Here is a 19,423-nt window from a genome sequence, read left to right as displayed (position 1 = left end):
CATAACTCGAGAACTAATTAAGTAAATGGAACAAAATATGACATGTGGGTGTTTTTGGAGACAAGAATGTTTTCTATGGTGAATTGAAACCTCTCCCCGCTTCAGGAGGTGGGGCTCCTATACAAATGAAATACAAATTTCACAACCCGAGATCTAATTAATCAAATGGAACCAAATTTGGCATGTGGGTGTCTTTGGAAGCATGAATTTTTTCTATGATGAATTAGGACCCCTCTCTCTTTTTAGGAGGGGGGACTCCCATACAAATGAAATACAAATTTCCTCATAATTCGAGAAGTGATCAAGCAAATGGAACCAAATTTGGCATGTGGGGGTTTTGGAGGCAGGATTTTTTTTAATGATGGTTTGAGACCCCTCACCCCTGTGATAGGGGAATAAGGATTCTCATACAAATAAAACAGAAATTTTTGCGTAACTCAAAAACTAATCGAACTCGAGAAATTTTAGACTCTTTCATAAATCATTAATCAATAACAATACCACCAAAAACTATCAATACAGTAGACTCTCGGAAAAGTTAACTCTCTAAAAAGTTAATTGTTCAGAAAAGTTAAGCGAATATCAGCTCTCATGCAACGCTCTAAAAAGTTAATTTTTACCTTAACTTTTCTGAGAGTTTGAATTTATTGGTTGTCCAAGCGTTCGTACACACACGTATGTTTACCTTCTATCTCTATTTCTCATTTTTCGAGTTATTATCGCCTTTCCACAGTCATACAGAGTCATACAGAGTCGCATCATAACTGGGATTAAATTAAACTCTTGTACCGGATAGTTGCAACAATAGCGTTTTGAACTATTTGCTAGTTACACATAGTTACTTCTGGATTGATAACATACTGGAAAGAACAGCAAGAAACTAAAAATATAGTATAGTCGCAGACTATACGAAAAAAAACAAAAGTAAACTAGAGTAACCGACTATTTTAAACTTACTGAAAGGAACTAAGTATTATTTCATAAAGATCTTGCTACATATTTCTTTCATTACAATTTCAAAATACATAAAAATGTGTATCCTATATCCCGGAGTACATTTTTCGCTTTTGTATTTATCATTTTCAATAATTTTCAGGACTACTCAGAAAAGTTAATATTTCGGAAAAGTTAATCGACCCATTCCCCAATCGATTAACTTTTTCGAGAGTTTACTGTAGTAACATTAGATAATTCAGCGCAAGACGGCCCCAGGCCACGAGTGTTGCCGGCGACCTGCCGTCGGACGCGCCGGCCACTGCGGAGGGCAGCCCCCATAGAGATCACCTCTATCTAGGTTTATTTATTTTCCAAGATCTACTGACCTCTATTACTTTCCTTCAGTTGGGTCACCTCTGCGAAAAGATTTTTCGTGCAATGGTACATCCCACGTAAAGTTTTTCGCGAAATGGTATTCTGCGAAACTATATTCCGCGTTATGGTCAACCGAGAATTGGTGTTCCGCAAAATGATATTCGGCGAAATGGTTTGTAATGATGGCAAATATTTAAATGCTATCCGCAATGGGGGGTGTTGTTTTCTACTTTACTGTGAGGAAAATTTGTATATTAAACTAACCATGAATTCCTCAGAAACTTGCAAAACTCAAAGTTGTGACAAAGGTCATCTGAGATTCACGATTTATGTACAACACGGTTTAATTTGTGGCAATACTAAGTTTGTCGGGTCAGCTAGTCTATACCAATTAATATAGAATCGAAAACTACTGAACCAATCGGCGTGAAAATTTGCATGTAGGCGTTTTTGGGGCCAAGGAAGGTTCTTATGATGGTTAGAGCCCCTCCCTCCACTAAGAGGGGGGGGGGGGGGTTCTCATACAAATTTTCTCTTATCTCGAGAACAAATCACGCAAATGGAACCAAATTTGGCATGTGGAGGTTTTTGGAGGCAAGAATTTTTTCTATGATGAATTAGGATCCGTCTCCTGTTTAGGACGGGGGGGGGGGGCTCCCATACAGATGAAATACAAATTTCATCACAACTAGAGAACTAATTAAGCAATTGGAACCAAATTTGGCATATGGGTGTTTTTGGACGCAGGATTTTTTTCTATGGTGAGGGGTAGGTAATTATGACCCCTCTTCATTTTAAAAGGGGGGGGGGCTTCTATACAACTAATTAAGCAAATGGAACCAAATTTGGTATGTGGAGCTTTTGGGGGCAGAAACTTTTTCTATGGTGAATTATGACCCCTCCCCTTTTAAGAAATACAAATTTCCTCATAACTCGAGAACTAATCAAGCAAGTGGAACCAAATTTGGCATGTGGGATTTTTTTTCTATGGTGAATTATGACCACTCCCCTTTCAAGATGGGGGCTCCCATACAAATGAAATACAAATTTCCTCATAACTGGAGAACTAATCAAGCAAATGGAACCAAATTTGGCATGTGGGGATTTTCGGAGGCAAATTTTTTTTCTAAGATGTTGGGTCCGAACGAGCGACAGTGTGTAAGGAGAGGAATACCCCTGCGAAATGGTACTTTCCACAAAAAAGTATTCCGTGAAATGGTACTTTCCGCTTAAGGTTTTTCGCGAAATGGTATTCGGCGGAATGTTGTACAATCACGGCGAATATTGCTATCCGCTTTCTGGATAAGCAATGAGGCGAGTTGTTTTCTACTTTACTGTGGGGAAAAATTGCATGTAGGGGTTTTTGGGGCCAGGGAAGGTTCTTATGATGGTTAGAGAGACCCCTCCGCCCACTTAGAGGGGGGCTCCCATACAAATGAAACACAAATTTCTGCATAACTCGAGAACTAATCTAGCAAATGGAACCATATTTGGCATATGGGGATTTTTGGAGACAGGAGTTTTTTTATAGTGAATTGAGACCCTTAATCTCTTTAGGAAGAAAATTATTACCCCTCCCCTTTTTAGGAGGGGGGCTCCCATACAAATGTATTACAAATTTCCTCATAATTCGAGAACTAATCAAGCAAATGGAACCAAATTTGGCATGTGGGGGATTTTAGAGGCATGAATTTATTTTATGATGGCTTGAGACCCTTCACTCCTGTGGTAGTGGAGCGGACTCTCATACAAATGAAATAGAAATTTTTGCGTAACTTAAAAACTAATCGAATCCGAGAAATTTTAGACACTTCCATAAAACATTAGTCAATAACAAGACCATCAGAAACTACCTATAGTAACACTAGCTGATTCAGGGCGATACGTCCATAGGTCGCGAGTGTTGTCAGCGACCTGCCGGCGTAAGCGCCCGCTACTGTGCGGGGTAGTCCCCAGGGTTTATGCACAGCACAGTTTCATTTTTGGCAATACGAAGTTTGTCGGGTCAGCTAGTCTTATAAATATATACGGCAAAAGGGACCACCCAATTTGAAATTTATTGCATTGAAAGCCAGGTATGATGTTCCCTAAGTAGTCTAAATACAAAACATGAAAATTCGGAAACAGACACTGAGGAAGCCTGCAAGTCGTAGGCGAAATACGTATCTGTCGTGAATAAAATATACATAGTAGAATTAAATTGGATAAGTTTTCTTCTTTTTTAATTTTAGGATGAAAATTATATATGCACACATGCACCGCAATAGGTTTAGAATTAGAATTGCTTTTTTTCAGTTTGTAGAGATTTAAACAAAGAATATTTTTTAAGTGTTTTTTTTTTACATTACAGGGTGCCAAAGAACTTTCTGAGAGTTATGAAGAGTAAGTACAAATATTTAAACTTAGCAAAGTTGCCGTGTCATACTGTTTAGATTAGGCCATTGCAAATCATATTTAAAGTTTTTGTCACCCCCCCCCCCTTGGAATTTGGCTTGAAAAATCGAGGGGCAAAACAATAATTTGTAGGATATGAGTCAAATTTATTTTTATAAAATCAATTGTCTGTGGGCTCTACAGCCTGAAAAACTCGAAACAGAAATGGAAATTCGAACAATAGAATTTCCGAAAATCATCCAAAAAAATATTCCTTCGTTTTTGTCTTTTTTCGTATATTTTTGCATAGAAAATATTAACGTATATATAATAAGCAAGAATAGATTCGGTTTTCACGTTTAAACCTAGAATAAAAATTCTTAAAATCCATGTTTTTTTTGCTCGATTAAAAAATTCACTTTGTTTTTTTTCGCCCCCCTTCTTCAGTGGTCGAACACCGGAAGGACAAAAACTTTATAAAATATTTGTAATGGCCTTATTAGAAAATATGGTAAATTTGCATAATTTTATCTTTATTCAGTCTAAATACGTAGGGTATTTTCAGCCCATTAAGCGGTAGCCTGAACAATATTCAGGAATTACGCTGAAACTATATCTATTCGAGACAAGATTTTTATACCAATTGATAGAATAACATTTACTGAATAACGGAGCGCATTTTGGTCCTAATGAAATGCTACTGAATTTGAGTTATAGTCGCGAGAAATGATGAAGTTGCTGCTGATAAATTATTCCCATTTTCTATAGTGGTGTCTGTGTTGATTTCTATAGATCCGGCAGGATGACCGCCTGCTTGGAACATACCATAACAGTTACAAAGCAATCCACCGAATAACTCAGTAGCTGGTATTGCGCGTGCGCCCATCTTAATTTCATAGTTGCGCAATTAACAATAAAGCTGATTTTTTGCATATTGTTAGGGCTTATCAAAGGCTCATCGTCTACCAAAAACCAGTTGTATCTATTTGAAGAAGCCTGAGAAATTACAATAAGAAAAAAGCGCCAACCAGGATCCTATTCAGTAGATTACTGTAGCTCTAAAACAGATCAAAAGCGAAACAGATGGATAACGTGATAACGGACAACGTGTCAGTATTGCCTACATACCGGCTCATTGAAGATAACTAGTTTTGTAGTGACAGCAGCTTGCTTCTGGCGCTAGTGTACATTAAATCGTTCATATACGCTAGCACCAGAAGCACAGTGGTTTCCACTTAAAAACTAGTTATGTCAACACGATAGAAGAGTTTCAGGCGCATCTGTTCGCATATTTGTAGTAGTGTAAATAGCATCATATGCTGAAATTAAAAATAAAATGATGCAAATGGCTAGTGAAAATTGATTTATATATTATACCAGACGGAAATTTTTGTGTTTCTCCGTAATAAAAAGAAGTAGAATTGTTCTGTGATACCGTATCCAAAGCTGTTTAATTTCTAGAATAAGTATACGTATTTATAATTGTGTGTTTTCCAAACCATCATCAACAACGGATAGGCGTAAACGATTGCTTCTATTTTTTCAGCCTAATTACGTACGTGAAGAAACAAGAAACAAATGGTTTTGACGTTTATTGAATAAGAATGAGCAAATTACGTACGTGTTTATGAAAATAGTTATAACACATTAAAGCCTATGAGTGCTACATGAGTGCCGAATTTAGTAGCATGCTGGAAATTCCCTCCCGATAAATCAATTCGGGCCAGGCCTCTTCCGTTTGCTTATGCGTCAGAAGAACATGCTTCTCGCAGTGACGAACGGTAAATTGAATTAAAACGCGAAGTCGTCCTACGTATTTTACGTCAATAGGACACCCTACGAACCGTTGCTTTTCAAGAGATGGTGCTTTTATAGTGGTAGTAAAATCAAAATTTCTCACTTAGTTATGTTTACCTACCCGAAAAACAATCACTAATCATATTTTATTTGTGATACAGTTGCTCTGTTATACTTAATTTTCATGATTTCTGGCTAATTTTGATAAAAAACAAACATTTCCTATACCTCTCCATAGCATCTTACTACCAGTCATCCGAGAGCCCTAAACAGCTAAAGCCCTATAAAGGTATATTTATAGGGATTTATGAAAAGCCCTGTTTGCGACATTTCCATTCGAAAAAATTAAATTTCGCAACTTGAACGCAATAAATAAAAACAATGTTTACCAACTATTTATTGGTTCAGGTGTCAAACGTTATATTGTGATTAGCGATAAACACAAAAGAAACTGAGATGCATGAGAGAGTGAGGGTGTTGTGTTCAGTAAATTTATTATCGCGCAAAATTCAGCTGTTACGGAAATGTACACTATGCGCTACGAAGTAACGACATCTGTTGTATTCAACAGGGAAACATTGATAGTTTCAAGCATACTTTCACGCATGGCGCATGACGAAACACTTGCGCCAACTTCTGTTATTTATTATCAGAAGTTAGAGGCAGTGTCCTATTGTTGAAAAATGACTGCCTTGACAGGCCACGCGCTTCAAAATAAATTCTATTCTACACGGAGTAGCAAAAAACTCAATCAAAAGCCGATGTGCTAAGCACACCGATCAATTTTGTTAAGATTCCGACATGACCCTATATTTGTTCCTTCTATATTTTATGAAAATTAATAAATACAAGTGTGCTTAAATGATTTGTTTCGACATCGGCTCAACAATCACTTGTTTTTAGAATTGAAAACAACTGATCGGAATTAGCAACATGTAACATAAAATCTGTTCCTGATTCGGATCAGTCGGTTTCAATGCGTCAGAACCAAGTATTGACATAAATAAATGCGGACAGCCTATACTCCCATTAACATACCTATTAGAATTGTTTGGTATTCTTCGTGTAAAAGGAGTTGAGTATAGCTATTTTTTACTTAGGTATTCATATTTTGACACACTTTTATTGTTTAGAATATAAAAGTTTTTATTACATTTTTGTACAATCAGAGTGTGATAGTGAAAAGAAACAACATAAATAAAACTGTTTGGGAACTTTTTGAGGAGGAACTGGCGATGAAATTTCAAGGATTCGAACCGACGATTGAGTCATCGATAGACTTGGATGTCGCTGTAGATGTAACATCTTCGATTGCGGAAGCTTTTGAAGTAGCTTGCCCGCTAAAAACTATTAAAATGACTAGAGGAACATCATGGTGAAACTCTCATTTCGCGGAGCTAAAGAAACGATGCAGGAGAGCCTAAAATAGACGTCGGAGGGATGGCGTGGAGCCTTTCAAGCAGGCCCGGAAAGCCTATGCAAAGGCTCTACGATCTTCAGCACGCACGACTTGGCACAGGTTCTGCAGCAACGTTTTCAATTTCGGCGAGGCAAGTCGACTTAATAAAATACTGTCAAAATCGAAAGATTATCAGGTTAATAACATTCGAAGTTCGAACGGTGAATACTGTTCGAATGACAATGAAATCCTGGAATGTCTCTTTTATAGTCACTTTCCGGGCTGTGTGGAACCTGAAGTTCGAAACGATCCAGAAATCGTTTTAGGTGGCTTAGACTCATGGGCTTTTGCTCGGAGACTTGTCACAACTGAAGCGATTAAGTGGGCCGTGAACAGCTTCTCTCCATACAAATCTCCTGGAACAGATGGAATATACCCTATTCCACTGCAGAAAGGATTCAAGTACTTCAAACACATTCTGAGAAGGATGTTTGTGTGTAGTATTGCTATTGGGTACATACCAACTCAATGGCGTGAAAAAACCATTAGTTTATTCCTAAAGGTGGACGCGCGACATACGAGCAAGCAAAAAGTTTCTAACGTCTTTCTTGCTTAAGTCACTTGAGCGGATTGTTGATCACCATATCCGCGAAACAAGCTTAGTAGAAGTTCCTCTTCATTATTACATGATGTGGTGGATAAAATTGAGGTTGCTTTTTCACAAAAAGAATCTTGCTTAGGAACTTTTTTGGATATTGAAGGCGCGTTTGATAACGTATCTTTCGCTTCCATTTTGGAGGCTACTCGTTATCATAATGTGCCTTCAATAATCATAAAGTGGATAGAACAAATGCTTAGTAACCGGTTGCTTTTTTCGTCCTTACGATAAGCAAGCATTTGGAAGCAAAGTGTTTGTGGGTGTCCACAAAGGTGGCGTTCTCTCGCCTCTTTTATGGAACCTTGTGGCGGATGGCCTACTGAGGAAACTCAATGGTCTAGGCTATCCAGCATATGGTTTTGCGGATGACTATCTCATCCTAGTAGTTGGAAAGTGCATAAGCACATTATTTGACATAATGCAGCAGGCACTACGCATCGTGGAAACGTGGTGCCGAGAAACTGCAGTTTCGGTTAATCCGAGCAAAACATCTATCGTCTTATTTTCAAGACGTAGAAATACCAATGGAGCTTGCGCTCTGCGCTTTTACGATTCGGATGTTGATGTTTTGAACGAGATGAAGTACGTGGGGTTGATTCTCAACTCCAAGCTTGACTGGTCCACAAATACTGATTTCCGAAATAAAAAAGCGTGCATGGCCTTTAGGCAATGTAGACGAGCAATTGTCAACTCTTGAGGGCTTAAACCCAAATAGATACACTGGTTGTACACGGTCGCTGTCAGACCAATACTGGCGTATGGCAGTCTTGTATGGTGGCGGAGAAGGGAGGTTGTGACTGTCCAGACCAAGCTAAACCATCTTCGAAGGATGTGTTTAATGGCAATGTCTGGTGTATTTACTACAACTCCTACTGCCGCCCTGGAAGCTATTTTCAATATTAAACCTCTACACTTCCACCTGAAGCAAGAGGCATTAATATGTGCTTATCGACTACACGCGATTGGCCTTTGGCAGTCTGTGTACGGTTCCACTGGTTATACTCGATTGTGGTCGCAAATTGTTGCTGAGGACAAGTTTTCCCTTGCTCCTAGCGATGTAGCGCTCATGCGTACTTTTCTATATAGGACTTTCTCAAGTGACTTTCCTCCTAGAGAGGAGTGGATGTCAGGCTACATGGAAAGGAAAATTTCCGACTATGTGGTCTGTTATACCGATGGTTCCTTGTACGAAGGTCGCGCGGGTGCTGGTGTTTACTGCCGTGAGCTGGAATTGGAGGAATCCTATTCGTTGGGTAGTTACTGCACCGTTTTTCAAGCTGAAATCTTTGCAATTATGTGCGGAGCTCAGTTTGCACTTCAGAAAGAACTGATAGGCAAGATTATCTACTTCTGTTCTGATAGTCAAGCCGCTATAAAAGCCCTTTGTGCGGCTAATTCTAAATCTAAAACAGTCATCTCCTGCCACACCCAATTAGAAAAACTAAGCATTGTAAATGCCGTGCATCTGGGTTGGGTTCCTGGCTATTCCGGAAATGAATGGGCTGATGAACTAGCAATATTTATTTATTTATTTATTTATTCGTCAGGCATTTGGGAGCAGAAAAGTCGGTTTTCGGACCGGAACCTGCTTTACCAAATGCGGCATGTTGGATAAGACAAAAGATTCGATCTTGGTTTTCATCTGAACATGAACGTTATTGGGAAAATCTTGAAACTTGTCGTCAAACGAAAAGTTTCATTGCTAAGCCTTGTGAGAAGGTTGCGAAATTTCTTCTGCAACACATTTGCAGTATCAAGAATACTGATACTGAAGAATCAGATTACTGACTAGTCACTGCAGACAAAATTATTATATGACTACCATTCAGCGAGCTGAATCGTTTCATTGTAATTTATATGAATCCGACTACGGTACATCATATCACGTAATTTGCAACTGTCCTGCAGTAGCACAATTGCGTCATAGGATCCTTGGATCCTACGTCTTAAATGAATCGGATTTTAGGAAACTAAAATTACGAGACATTTTGATGTTTCTTACCGAAAGCGGTATTGAGCTATAGGCTCTTATTTATAATGAGTATACCCCCCAGAGGGTGTACTATTGATAAGTTAACTACCAAGGATTGCAGTATCCCCTCGGGGGTACAAAAATATCTCGGAATGTATGTGTTTGTGTCTGTCCAAATTCCTCATCCACCCCTTCCCATTCCTCCTGTTTTCCATCCCGTCATCATCAGCTAAATGATGACACGGGCAAGGCACAAATCTTCCACATGATTGTGAGAAACGTGCTGCTCGACCCAAAGATGCTGATACCTGATACCTGAACGTACCTTGAAACTAGCTAAGCGGTTATGCCGAACCGAATTATGCCTTAGGCCAGCGGTTCCCAACCTTTTTTCGGTTCGCGTACCCCCTGACGGATTTCCCTATACTATTCTGAAGCGAACCTAAGTTTTGGCGTACCCCTGGGGGTTCGCGAACCCCCATTTGGGAACCGCTGCCTTAGGCGATCGGCACTAGGTTCCTTCACGGTATTCAGTTCTCTGTTTAATTGCCGTCGAATGATATCAAATACTGAACTCGAAACCCTTCCGCTTGAGAATTGACAAAATCTTATTTTATCGGTCGCACAGTGGTTGGAAATTTAAAATTCTTGGCCAAAACCTCAAAATGCCCAGTAAACAATTTGGTTAGTATATCTCTATTGCAACTGAGAAATACGACATCATGTCTAAACGAAAAAGTTATATTTCACGCCAGATAAGAACATGAACCAAATTTTGACAATTATTTGTAATTCTATCTTGCATTTCATACAGCGGTTTTTATAACATGCAACTTAATACTGCTGAATATATGATTAAGATATAACTTAATATTGCAATCATCTATACAGCTTTATAATCTACAGTCATGAATTGTACATGAGGACACGCACGACTGCAAAACTGTTGTTCACTTTGTTTTGACATACTCTAATCATTATACAATTCCAATGTAAAATTGGCATGTATACGATTTAATATGAACTTTCTATTACGATCTTGTGTTATCTGGGTGATGAGATTCCAAGTTTTTTGGGCTGCTAATTTCAAAAATGATATTCAAATTAGGAAATTCAAAATGGCCTATCCAAAATGGCGGACTTGTTTTATTAAATACCGAAGGTTTTACCTGGAAAAGTCAGGGAATGTCTGGGAATTTTATTTGAAATCAACTGGCATAAAAAATCCGTACCAGGCTGGTGTGTGTTGACACGCAAAGCACATAGCTTTGGTCTGTACAGAAGTATTGTAGGAACAATACTTTTCTGTTTTTACTGCGGCCAATTCAACAAGATTGATAAAACACTCTTCGATGCTTCGAGAATAAATATTCATTGGGCCATGAGAGTTGACATAGAAAAAAAGCAAACTGCAGACGCTGTGAAACTATTCAAGATTGTCAAAGATACCGTATATTTTTTGAAGCTCGAGTGCATGGTTGAGATGTTTTTCCAGTGAGGATCCAGCAACCTACTAACGGTTGGCATCGAGAAATGCTGTGCGATTTCATTTCATAGAAAATCTAACCCGATTCCTTCAATCACTGACGAACTGACATAACACATAGAAGAAAATCCTTTAAAAACCATCGTCCTACACATTTTGCTTGCACACTAGCACCCTCTGTTATGCATGTTGCGGAGTAGCTTGCATTTGCAGGGTTTTATACTGTAGGGGTTTTACATTTGCAAGGTTTTATACTGTAGGTTTTTTACATTTATACGGTTTTGTACCGAAAACTCGAAACAACACTTGAGTGCCGCGGTGCGGCGATGTTGCGAAACATGCTTTTTTGAAAAATAAGTAGTTTTTAAATGGACGATGGAATTAACGCGAGTGTCTCGTCTGTTTGTCTGTGCTTCAATTATACCATGACGGTAACTAGAGTAAACCATGTTCGTGATAAATATGGGTTTTACTTTGACTGCTTCGCTTACTTTCAAACCACACAAAATAATTGTCAAGGCCAATCGACAGCTTGAATGTATATTCAAAATAGCTGAAGAATTTCGTGATCCAATGTGCCTTCGATCACTTTACTCCCTGGTGCGTTTCGCCCTTGAGACCAACTCGGTTGTTTGGTGTCCATTCAATGCTAACTGAATAACAAGAATTAAAACCGCTTAGCGAAAATTCGTGCGGCATGCTCTACGATTCCTTTCATGGCAGAATCGTATGATAGAACGCTGGCGCTGCCAGCTTCTTGAAATGCGAAAGTGGTTCGAAGCGCAAGATGTTTTTGTGGGAAAAAAATATATGTATGCACCCGAAAGAACTCTGAGGTCCAGAAATCTGTTGTTCTTATCTCAGCGAACTGCGGCTTTGTAGATAACTACGTTATCTGTAAATCTTTATATTGCTTATACTGTTAATTTTATTGTATTGTATTGTATTGTATTGTATTGTATTGTATTGTATTGTATTGTATTGTATTGTATTGTATTGTATTGTATTGTATTGTATTGTATTGTATTGTATTGTATTGTATTGTATTGTATTGTATTGTATTGTATTGTATTGTATTGTATTGTATTGTATTGTATTGTATTGTATTGTATTGTATTGTATTGTATTGTATTGTATTGTATTGTATTGTATTGTATTGTATTGTATTGTATTGTATTGTATTGTATTGTATTGTATTGTATTGTATTGTATTGTATTGTATTGCATTGTATTGTATTGTAAATAAAACAGAGCAATAAACACATTGCCAATTATATATATCCACAGGTGAAGAAGTAGGTACCTACAGTCAACCAAAAAAGTATTCGGACAGCAGCGCATAAATTTTTCTTTTAGTAATTTTGCGCAGTATTTTTGCAAAGAATGGTAATACATATTTTTTAAAACAATGTTTAGCTAAAGCATATTTAGATGCACAACAAACATTCGGGGAAAAGCTTTCCGTTTTGAAGATAGAGTACATATAGTTTGAATTGCCTAAAACTGCAGCCAAAAAAGTATTCGGACAGTTAACTATTAGTTGAAACAAATATCCTTTCTCACTCAACTGCTACCTTGTAGGACCATTTACATTCTTGATCTCCTGTTTTAATCTGTTTGGGATAAAATTAACAATTTTTCAAATATCCTTCTGTGAATTGCTGACCACTTTTTTACAAGAGCTCGGTGTAAGGGGACATAAACGACTAAAATTTTTGAAAAAGTCATAAATTTTTTATTTCACAGAAAAAGGTACATAAAGTTTGAAAATCCTGTAAAAGAGCGGCGTTTTATTCTGGCGAAGTTCTTCCATGCCGCACTGGAATGCTTTTGTGTGCGATCGTTTTTCGGCCACCTCCCGTGGTCGGATCATTACAAAATTAGTATCAAAATAGGCGGAAAAGACTGCAGAATCAAAATCTGAAATAAAAAATAGATGACTTTTTCAAAAAAAAAAAAATGTCGTTTAAGTCCCCTTAAGTAAATTTAATATGAAATCGAATGATTTCTCATTAAAAGAAATTATCTAAAAAGATGTTCAAAAGGGTTCAAATCTAGACTGAATACTGAAGTTTTGATAGCGCTAAGACAATTGTATTGGTGCCTACCGCTTACAATTATCGACAGTATGTTTAGATTCAGCATCCCGGTACAATATGTATGTACCACTCAATAACAATTTGGCTTTAATTTCGTCTAAAATTGTTCAGATAATTGAATATACACTTAGTCCTGTCCAAAAATATATATCTTTGCTACCTCGGAGCTTTCCATGTACCCCAATAAGGTATGACACTAACCGCATTGCTTGTTTACATGCTGACGAGTGATTTTCCTCTTGTAGCCCTTCTCTTTCAGTGATTCCTGCATAAGGGTTGTTGGTGTCATACCTTGTTGGGGTGCATAGAAAGTTCCGAGGTAGCAAAGATATATATTTTTGGATAGAACTAAGTGTAAACTTAATTATCTGAACAATTTTAGGCAAAATTAAAGCAAAATTGTTATTGTGTGGTACATACATATTGTACCGGGATGTTGAATCTAAACATACTGTCGATAATTGTAAGCGGTAGGAACCGTACAATTGTCCTAGCGCTATCGAAACATCAGTATTCAGTCTAGATTTAAACCCTTTTTTTTCGATTTCATATGAAAATGTCTTAAACCGAGCTCTTGTAAAAAAGTGGTCAGCTGTGAATTGCTGAGGGAGGGATATTTGAAAAATTGTTAATTTTATTCCAAACAGATTAAAACAGGAGATCAAGAATATAAATGGTCCTACAAGGTAGCAGTTGAGTGAGAAAGGACATTTGTTTCAACTAATAGTTAACTGTCCGGATACTTTTTTGGCTGCATTTTTAGGCAATTCAAACTATATGTACTCTATCTTCAAAACGGAAAACTTTTCCCCGAATTTTTGTTGTGCATCCAAATATGCTTTAGTTAAACATTGTTTTAAAAAATATGTATTACCATTCTTTGCAAAAATACTGCGCAAAATTTCTAAAAGAAAAATTTATGCGCTGCTGTCCGAATACTTTTTTGGTTGACTGTATATGATGTTTCAAATCTCTCGTGCCAGTTTAACAGTTTCGTTCAATTGCTAATTAGACATAGCTAATAAATTGCAACTCGAACGCAATAATTACAGCACTATTTTTGCTATTTTTCTAGAAATGATGCATACCCGAATCATTATGGAATACAGTATGGCGATTTAGACGAAGCCTCTAATGCCCCGTCATCGTCGACAGTTAAAGATAACGAAGTAGTAATTAACTATAAGCGAACTCTTTCTCCAATCATAGAAGAAAGTGAAGATGAATCATTTTACAATAAAGTGTCATTTTATAAAGAGTCATCAAACCATGTTGAAAGCACCAGGTATAAGTATTTTAGTAATCTCTTGAAAGTATATTTGAATTGTTCTTATTTTGCACAGCACTGGATGTATGGAGTCGTTAACGGCTATGGGGATGAATAAAACTGTGATGGCGTCGAATGATACTTTATTTAACTTTGAGGATATGTTTGACGAGATCTTATCCCCGCGGGTGTCCTCGCAATCGCATACCCCAATTAATCGAGATAGAGAAATTCCCGATTACTTTCTACGATCACCTCGTCATGATGTGACAAATGAATTAACTATAGATGTGGACCCGTTGCAGATCCCTTCTGGCCAAGTAATAAGTGCTCAGCGGACACGTGATTCATCATTAGGCACGACAAGGAATCCAACAAAGTTAGATTGTTTCCAAAGTTCCTCAGTCATTTTGGAAAAGAAAACTTGCGTTTCCATCGGTAGACCGACCGAAGAAAATGAACGAATCTCGGAAATTTCTGAACCTGTATTAGTGTCGTCCGCATCTTGTCAAAACAAACCTGAAGAGAATAGTCTCTTAGACGAAGAGATACCTTCTATCGAGGAAGATTCTTTCAATGAGATTTTGGAGAAAGAAAAGCCTCTGGATAATGAGCATTATATTCACATTTTAGATTTACGTGGTACAATAGATTCTGTACTAAACAGAAATCCAGCCGAGCGAGATGAAAATTTCGACCCTGCAACAAGTAAAACCAATACTGGACAAGAAGTAGTGTATTTACAGAACAAACTAAACTTAGAAAATGCTTACAACAATCGCAGCCAAGAAGCACAGGTGGTAATTGAGTCTATCGATCGTTTTTTGCTTAAGTCCAGAAATATGAGTTTGCCAGACGACAAAAGTACAAATTCTTTGGTTAATGGTCATTTAAATAGTTGTAAGATATCTAGTAGATCTGATGGTAAAAATGTTAGTATAAATCATGATAAATAAAATTTAGTTACTAAAAAATTTTTGTTTTAAAATTGCCTCGGTAGATATGTTTTGGTTCATTGCATCCAAAGACAATCGGAAGCGACTCAAAAGCAAAACGTTTACGTTCGTTGCAACGTTCACGTTTATTAATCATGGTTTATGTTTACCTTTTAGGGTATGTAGGTACAAATAACACATTTCAAGTTTCAACAAGGTTTGTAAGAATGTAGGCGTACCCTGGCATAGGCGTAGCGAGGAGGTTTGGGGGTTCAACCCCCCCCCCCTGAAGAAAATTTGTTCTACATTTTCAAGTTTGAAATTTCACAGCCATCAGTTTAGAACAGGACAACGTCACTTTCAATTGCAAATCGTCACTCGACAATGAAGCAATCAAGCTTCGGTTTTAACAGAAGCAACACCGCTTCGCTTCAAACCTGGCTTCAATCAGTGTCAGTAAACCGGGTTTCACTTCAGCATGACTATCGGTTTTAAAGATTCATTTTCACTTCTTTTTTTCTATCAAATATTCAATAGAAGTTCAATAACTTTTAACGCAAATGAATTGAATTTGAGGAACTTTTCCTACATGTATGTTCACGCATGTAATTTTCGTGCCTGACTTTCAGTGTTGTCGTCACTTCGAACAGTCACCAACTTGACGCTTGCTTGAAACGTTCTGTTCAATAAATGAAACCAGTTGCTTCATGTATGATGCGAAGATGAAGGAAAGTCAGCTGCATTTATTTGTTTCGACTATGCCGGATCCTGGTTTAAGGCACAAGAAAATTTGCAGGGCTGGTTGTACGATCCTCGTCGTCGCCAGCAGCTTAGAATCGGGATGGTTCGTGCTGTTCTTCATTCAACTTGATTTTGGGTTACTCGTCGCCCATTTCGCAGGCGTTTCTGAAGTTGTAGTTTTTTCTATTTAAAAAATAAAAAATGTCGGTTAGACTCGGTCAAGCCATATCGCACGTTGAGTCCCTCTGTTCTGAGTGCCGGTCGTTTTCCTTACGACGTATCCTGTTCACCGTACCTTACCGAATAGCGCCAAATCCGTTAGTAGTCTCCTCAAGTAGTGTCCTTTGATTCATGCACCTTCACTCTTCACTTCCAGCTTGTACTCCGCCAAATAGCATCCGCAAGGGCGTGTATGTCGTCAGTGCGCATTGTTAAATTCCTAAAAACTATCGGTCTAGCAGGGGGTTTGTACATTGTCAGCTTCGTATGGCGGCTTATGCCTCTTGATTGTACCGTATTGCGAAGGGCAAAGTAGACTGGATGTCCTGCTTGAATACGTCGCTGGATCTCCTCATTTGTTTTGTGTTGCTGTCCGCGGCCACCAGCGATCCTACATTCACGAACCCATCTACCACTTCTGGTTCGTCGTTGTCAACAATTACCGTCCGCGAAAAGCGCGCGTTGGTCTCGTTTGAGCCTCTATCATGTATGTATTTTGTCTTCGACACATTTATTTTAAGCTCAATCCTCCTGGCCTCTGCTATCAGTCTAGCGCAAATGGCCTGCGCCATGATAATGTTTCTGGCTTTAATATCAAAGCGCATAGCTTGCGTAGTTTGCTACAATTATTGAAAAGTAAACTTCTTGGTTGGATATCTGCTTGTTGAGTTACCCCCTCAAGAGCGATCTTGAAAAGCATGCAGGATAAGTTGACAGCTTGTGTCGACCCTGGCGGCGTCTCGAAGAGACTCGATCCTATGGACTCTTACAGCCTCTCCCAGCCGAGATTCAAACACACATGCCTCGATGCCAACTTAAAGGCAAAATTTAAACATTTCTCTTATTTTATTTCAATTCGATTTTTTTTGTCAAATGAAGAACACTCAATTTCAACCTAAATAACTTTTAACTGAACTGTTTAACTGTTTAGGCTATATTCAATTTTTACTGTAAGCCCCCTCCCCAGAAAATTTTTCTGGCTACGCCCCTGACCTGTGGCAATTAGCACCATTCATAGAAATCACGTTTTTTCTGTTGGTGCTTTTCACACAATTTTGAATACTGTATGTACATTTATAATTGTTTGTTTTACCTACTTATAAAATAAATAAAAGAAGCCTAACATACATGTTTTATAAAGTAAAGTAAACTAAGTACCTACCTAATAAGAAAACAACATAACTGATGATTCATAATACAGTAGATATTTCTATAACGCGGATTTGTAGAACGCGGATTTCTATAGCGCGGGTACCATGATATTTCTATAACGCGGTTTTCCGCGTATAACAAATACACGTAGCATATGGATATTGAGTTAATTGGGGCTAAACTCGAATTTTGAGCGTTTTTAAACAGATATGACCATGGTGTCTTTTAAGAAGTTGTAGGGCATATAACAGTTGACTCTCTAAGTGATATACGGAAACCACAAAGTTACGGGTTGGCCTGCTGGAGATTCCAAAATATCCGTTGAAATTATCTTATTGGTAAAGTTGGTTAAAATTGGTAAAATATTTTTGAAGTAACTAAAGTCGGGTAATTGATGCGAATTAAAAAAATCAGAAAGGTTGTGTACAAGACACGACTGCATATATAGGTGACGCAGGACTACGTAAGTCTCTTTGTAGTGATAGTGGCATGTATTCATGCTTGTAATCATTCGAATCTTCATGTATACATGCTATATGCAACATATATACATGCTACATGCGTTGTATGTAACATTTGTCAAAGTAGTAACATTGCATACGTGCAATTCTCAAAAGATTGTGCATTTGAAAACAATTTAACAAAATCAAGAACACAAACTATTACTTTCTTGCTACCTTACTGAAATTAAAGATTGTTTTTATTATCCATGATTTCCCACGTTGAAAGTATTTTACCAATTCAATCCTATTTTATCAACAGCACATCTTTTCACTACACTTCTGATGAAACGGCAAGCATGCGTATTCATACAGAGCCGTATTACAACCGAACACTACAGCTGTAACATATTTTTCCAACACAGATATCAAATTCGCCGAGGTTTAATCGTCACGCATAGAGTGACTATATACAGAGTGGCGACAATGTCAAAATTGGAATGATAATTATCTGTCAGTGTCATTCCAATCGAGCAGACGACCTATCCAACGCGTATGCAGGAAAGAGAAAGAAAAACCTTGGAAAACCCGCATTGCATACATTTGGGATGACTTGTCGCCACTCTGTGTATAGTCACTCTAGTCACGCAGTAAAGAATTTGCGATCTGTTGGGACAACGAACTTGAGTCATTTTTTCTGGCACACTTCCCTAACACAGACATTCAAGGTTCACGGTTGTTCGCTAAGTTATTTTTGAATTATTTCTGGTGTAATCCGTATAATATATTTCTATATTCGGTGTAATTCAGTTAATTGGACGCCTAAGCGCTTGTTTACATTGAAGTTTATTTCGATAATACTCGATGTGATACCAATTCTGAAAGCAAACAGTTCGACGCGCACTTTTGATCCGGCCTTTGTTGTTACAACGTAGGAGCATCCAAAGCAATATGGATAAGAAACTGTGCGGAGAATGTCATCTGCTGATCAACGATCTCGAGCCTGTGCGTTGTGGCTTTTGTGATTCCTTTTTTCACATCGGGCAGCAATGCTGTGGATTCAACGGCCGTGCACATAAGGAGCTGTTCGTTCAAGGGAAAACAATTTTTATCTGCACAGCCTGCAAAGTTGAATTGGATGGCAGAAGCATTCGGGCCTATTTAACCGATAAGTTAAATTGTGTACCGGCGTCGCCGATGGATGCTACTGTATCAAATCAATTCCAACAGCTAGTTGAAACCGTCGGTTCCCTAAGTGATAAAGTGGATCGTTTAATGCAAAATCGCAACGATCAAAACACGACAGCCACATCATGGCCCAAACTGGGTGTCAAACGTCGACGTGCTGATAATGATCACACTGTACGTGAATCAGCTGATCGTGGCACCAGTACGATCGATTTTAGTGATCTGTCGGTCGCTTCTATCACCCCCGCCCCCCGTCCTGCTAGGTGGTGGCTGTACCTGTCTGGCTTTCAACCTACAATATCGAATGCTGATGTTACGAAAGTCGTCTCTCGTTGTCTCGGTCTAAATGAACAAGACAGTTTTGATGTGGCTCGTTTGGTTCCGAA

General features: G+C 38.2%; 1 protein-coding gene across 2 annotated transcripts in view; it reads left to right on the top strand.

Annotated features, from left to right (window-relative positions):
- LOC128733817 (uncharacterized) overlaps positions 1 to 15,323 on the top strand; it is a 59,918-nt gene extending 44,595 nt beyond the window's left edge. For both annotated transcript variants that reach the window (XM_053827627.1, XM_053827626.1), the window contains 3 exons: positions 3,662 to 3,693; positions 14,171 to 14,380; positions 14,439 to 15,323. In XM_053827627.1, coding sequence (XP_053683602.1) covers positions 3,662 to 3,693; positions 14,171 to 14,380; positions 14,439 to 15,318 — 1,122 coding nt within the window. In that variant the 3' untranslated portion in view covers positions 15,319 to 15,323. The remainder of the gene's footprint in view (positions 1 to 3,661; positions 3,694 to 14,170; positions 14,381 to 14,438) is intronic.
- The last annotated feature ends 4,100 nt before the right edge of the window (positions 15,324 to 19,423 follow it).

This window comes from Sabethes cyaneus, chromosome 2, assembly GCF_943734655.1.
Source record: "Sabethes cyaneus chromosome 2, idSabCyanKW18_F2, whole genome shotgun sequence".
Lineage (NCBI taxonomy): Eukaryota > Metazoa > Arthropoda > Insecta > Diptera > Culicidae > Sabethes > Sabethes cyaneus.
This window is presented reverse-complemented; position numbering and strand designations above follow the sequence as displayed.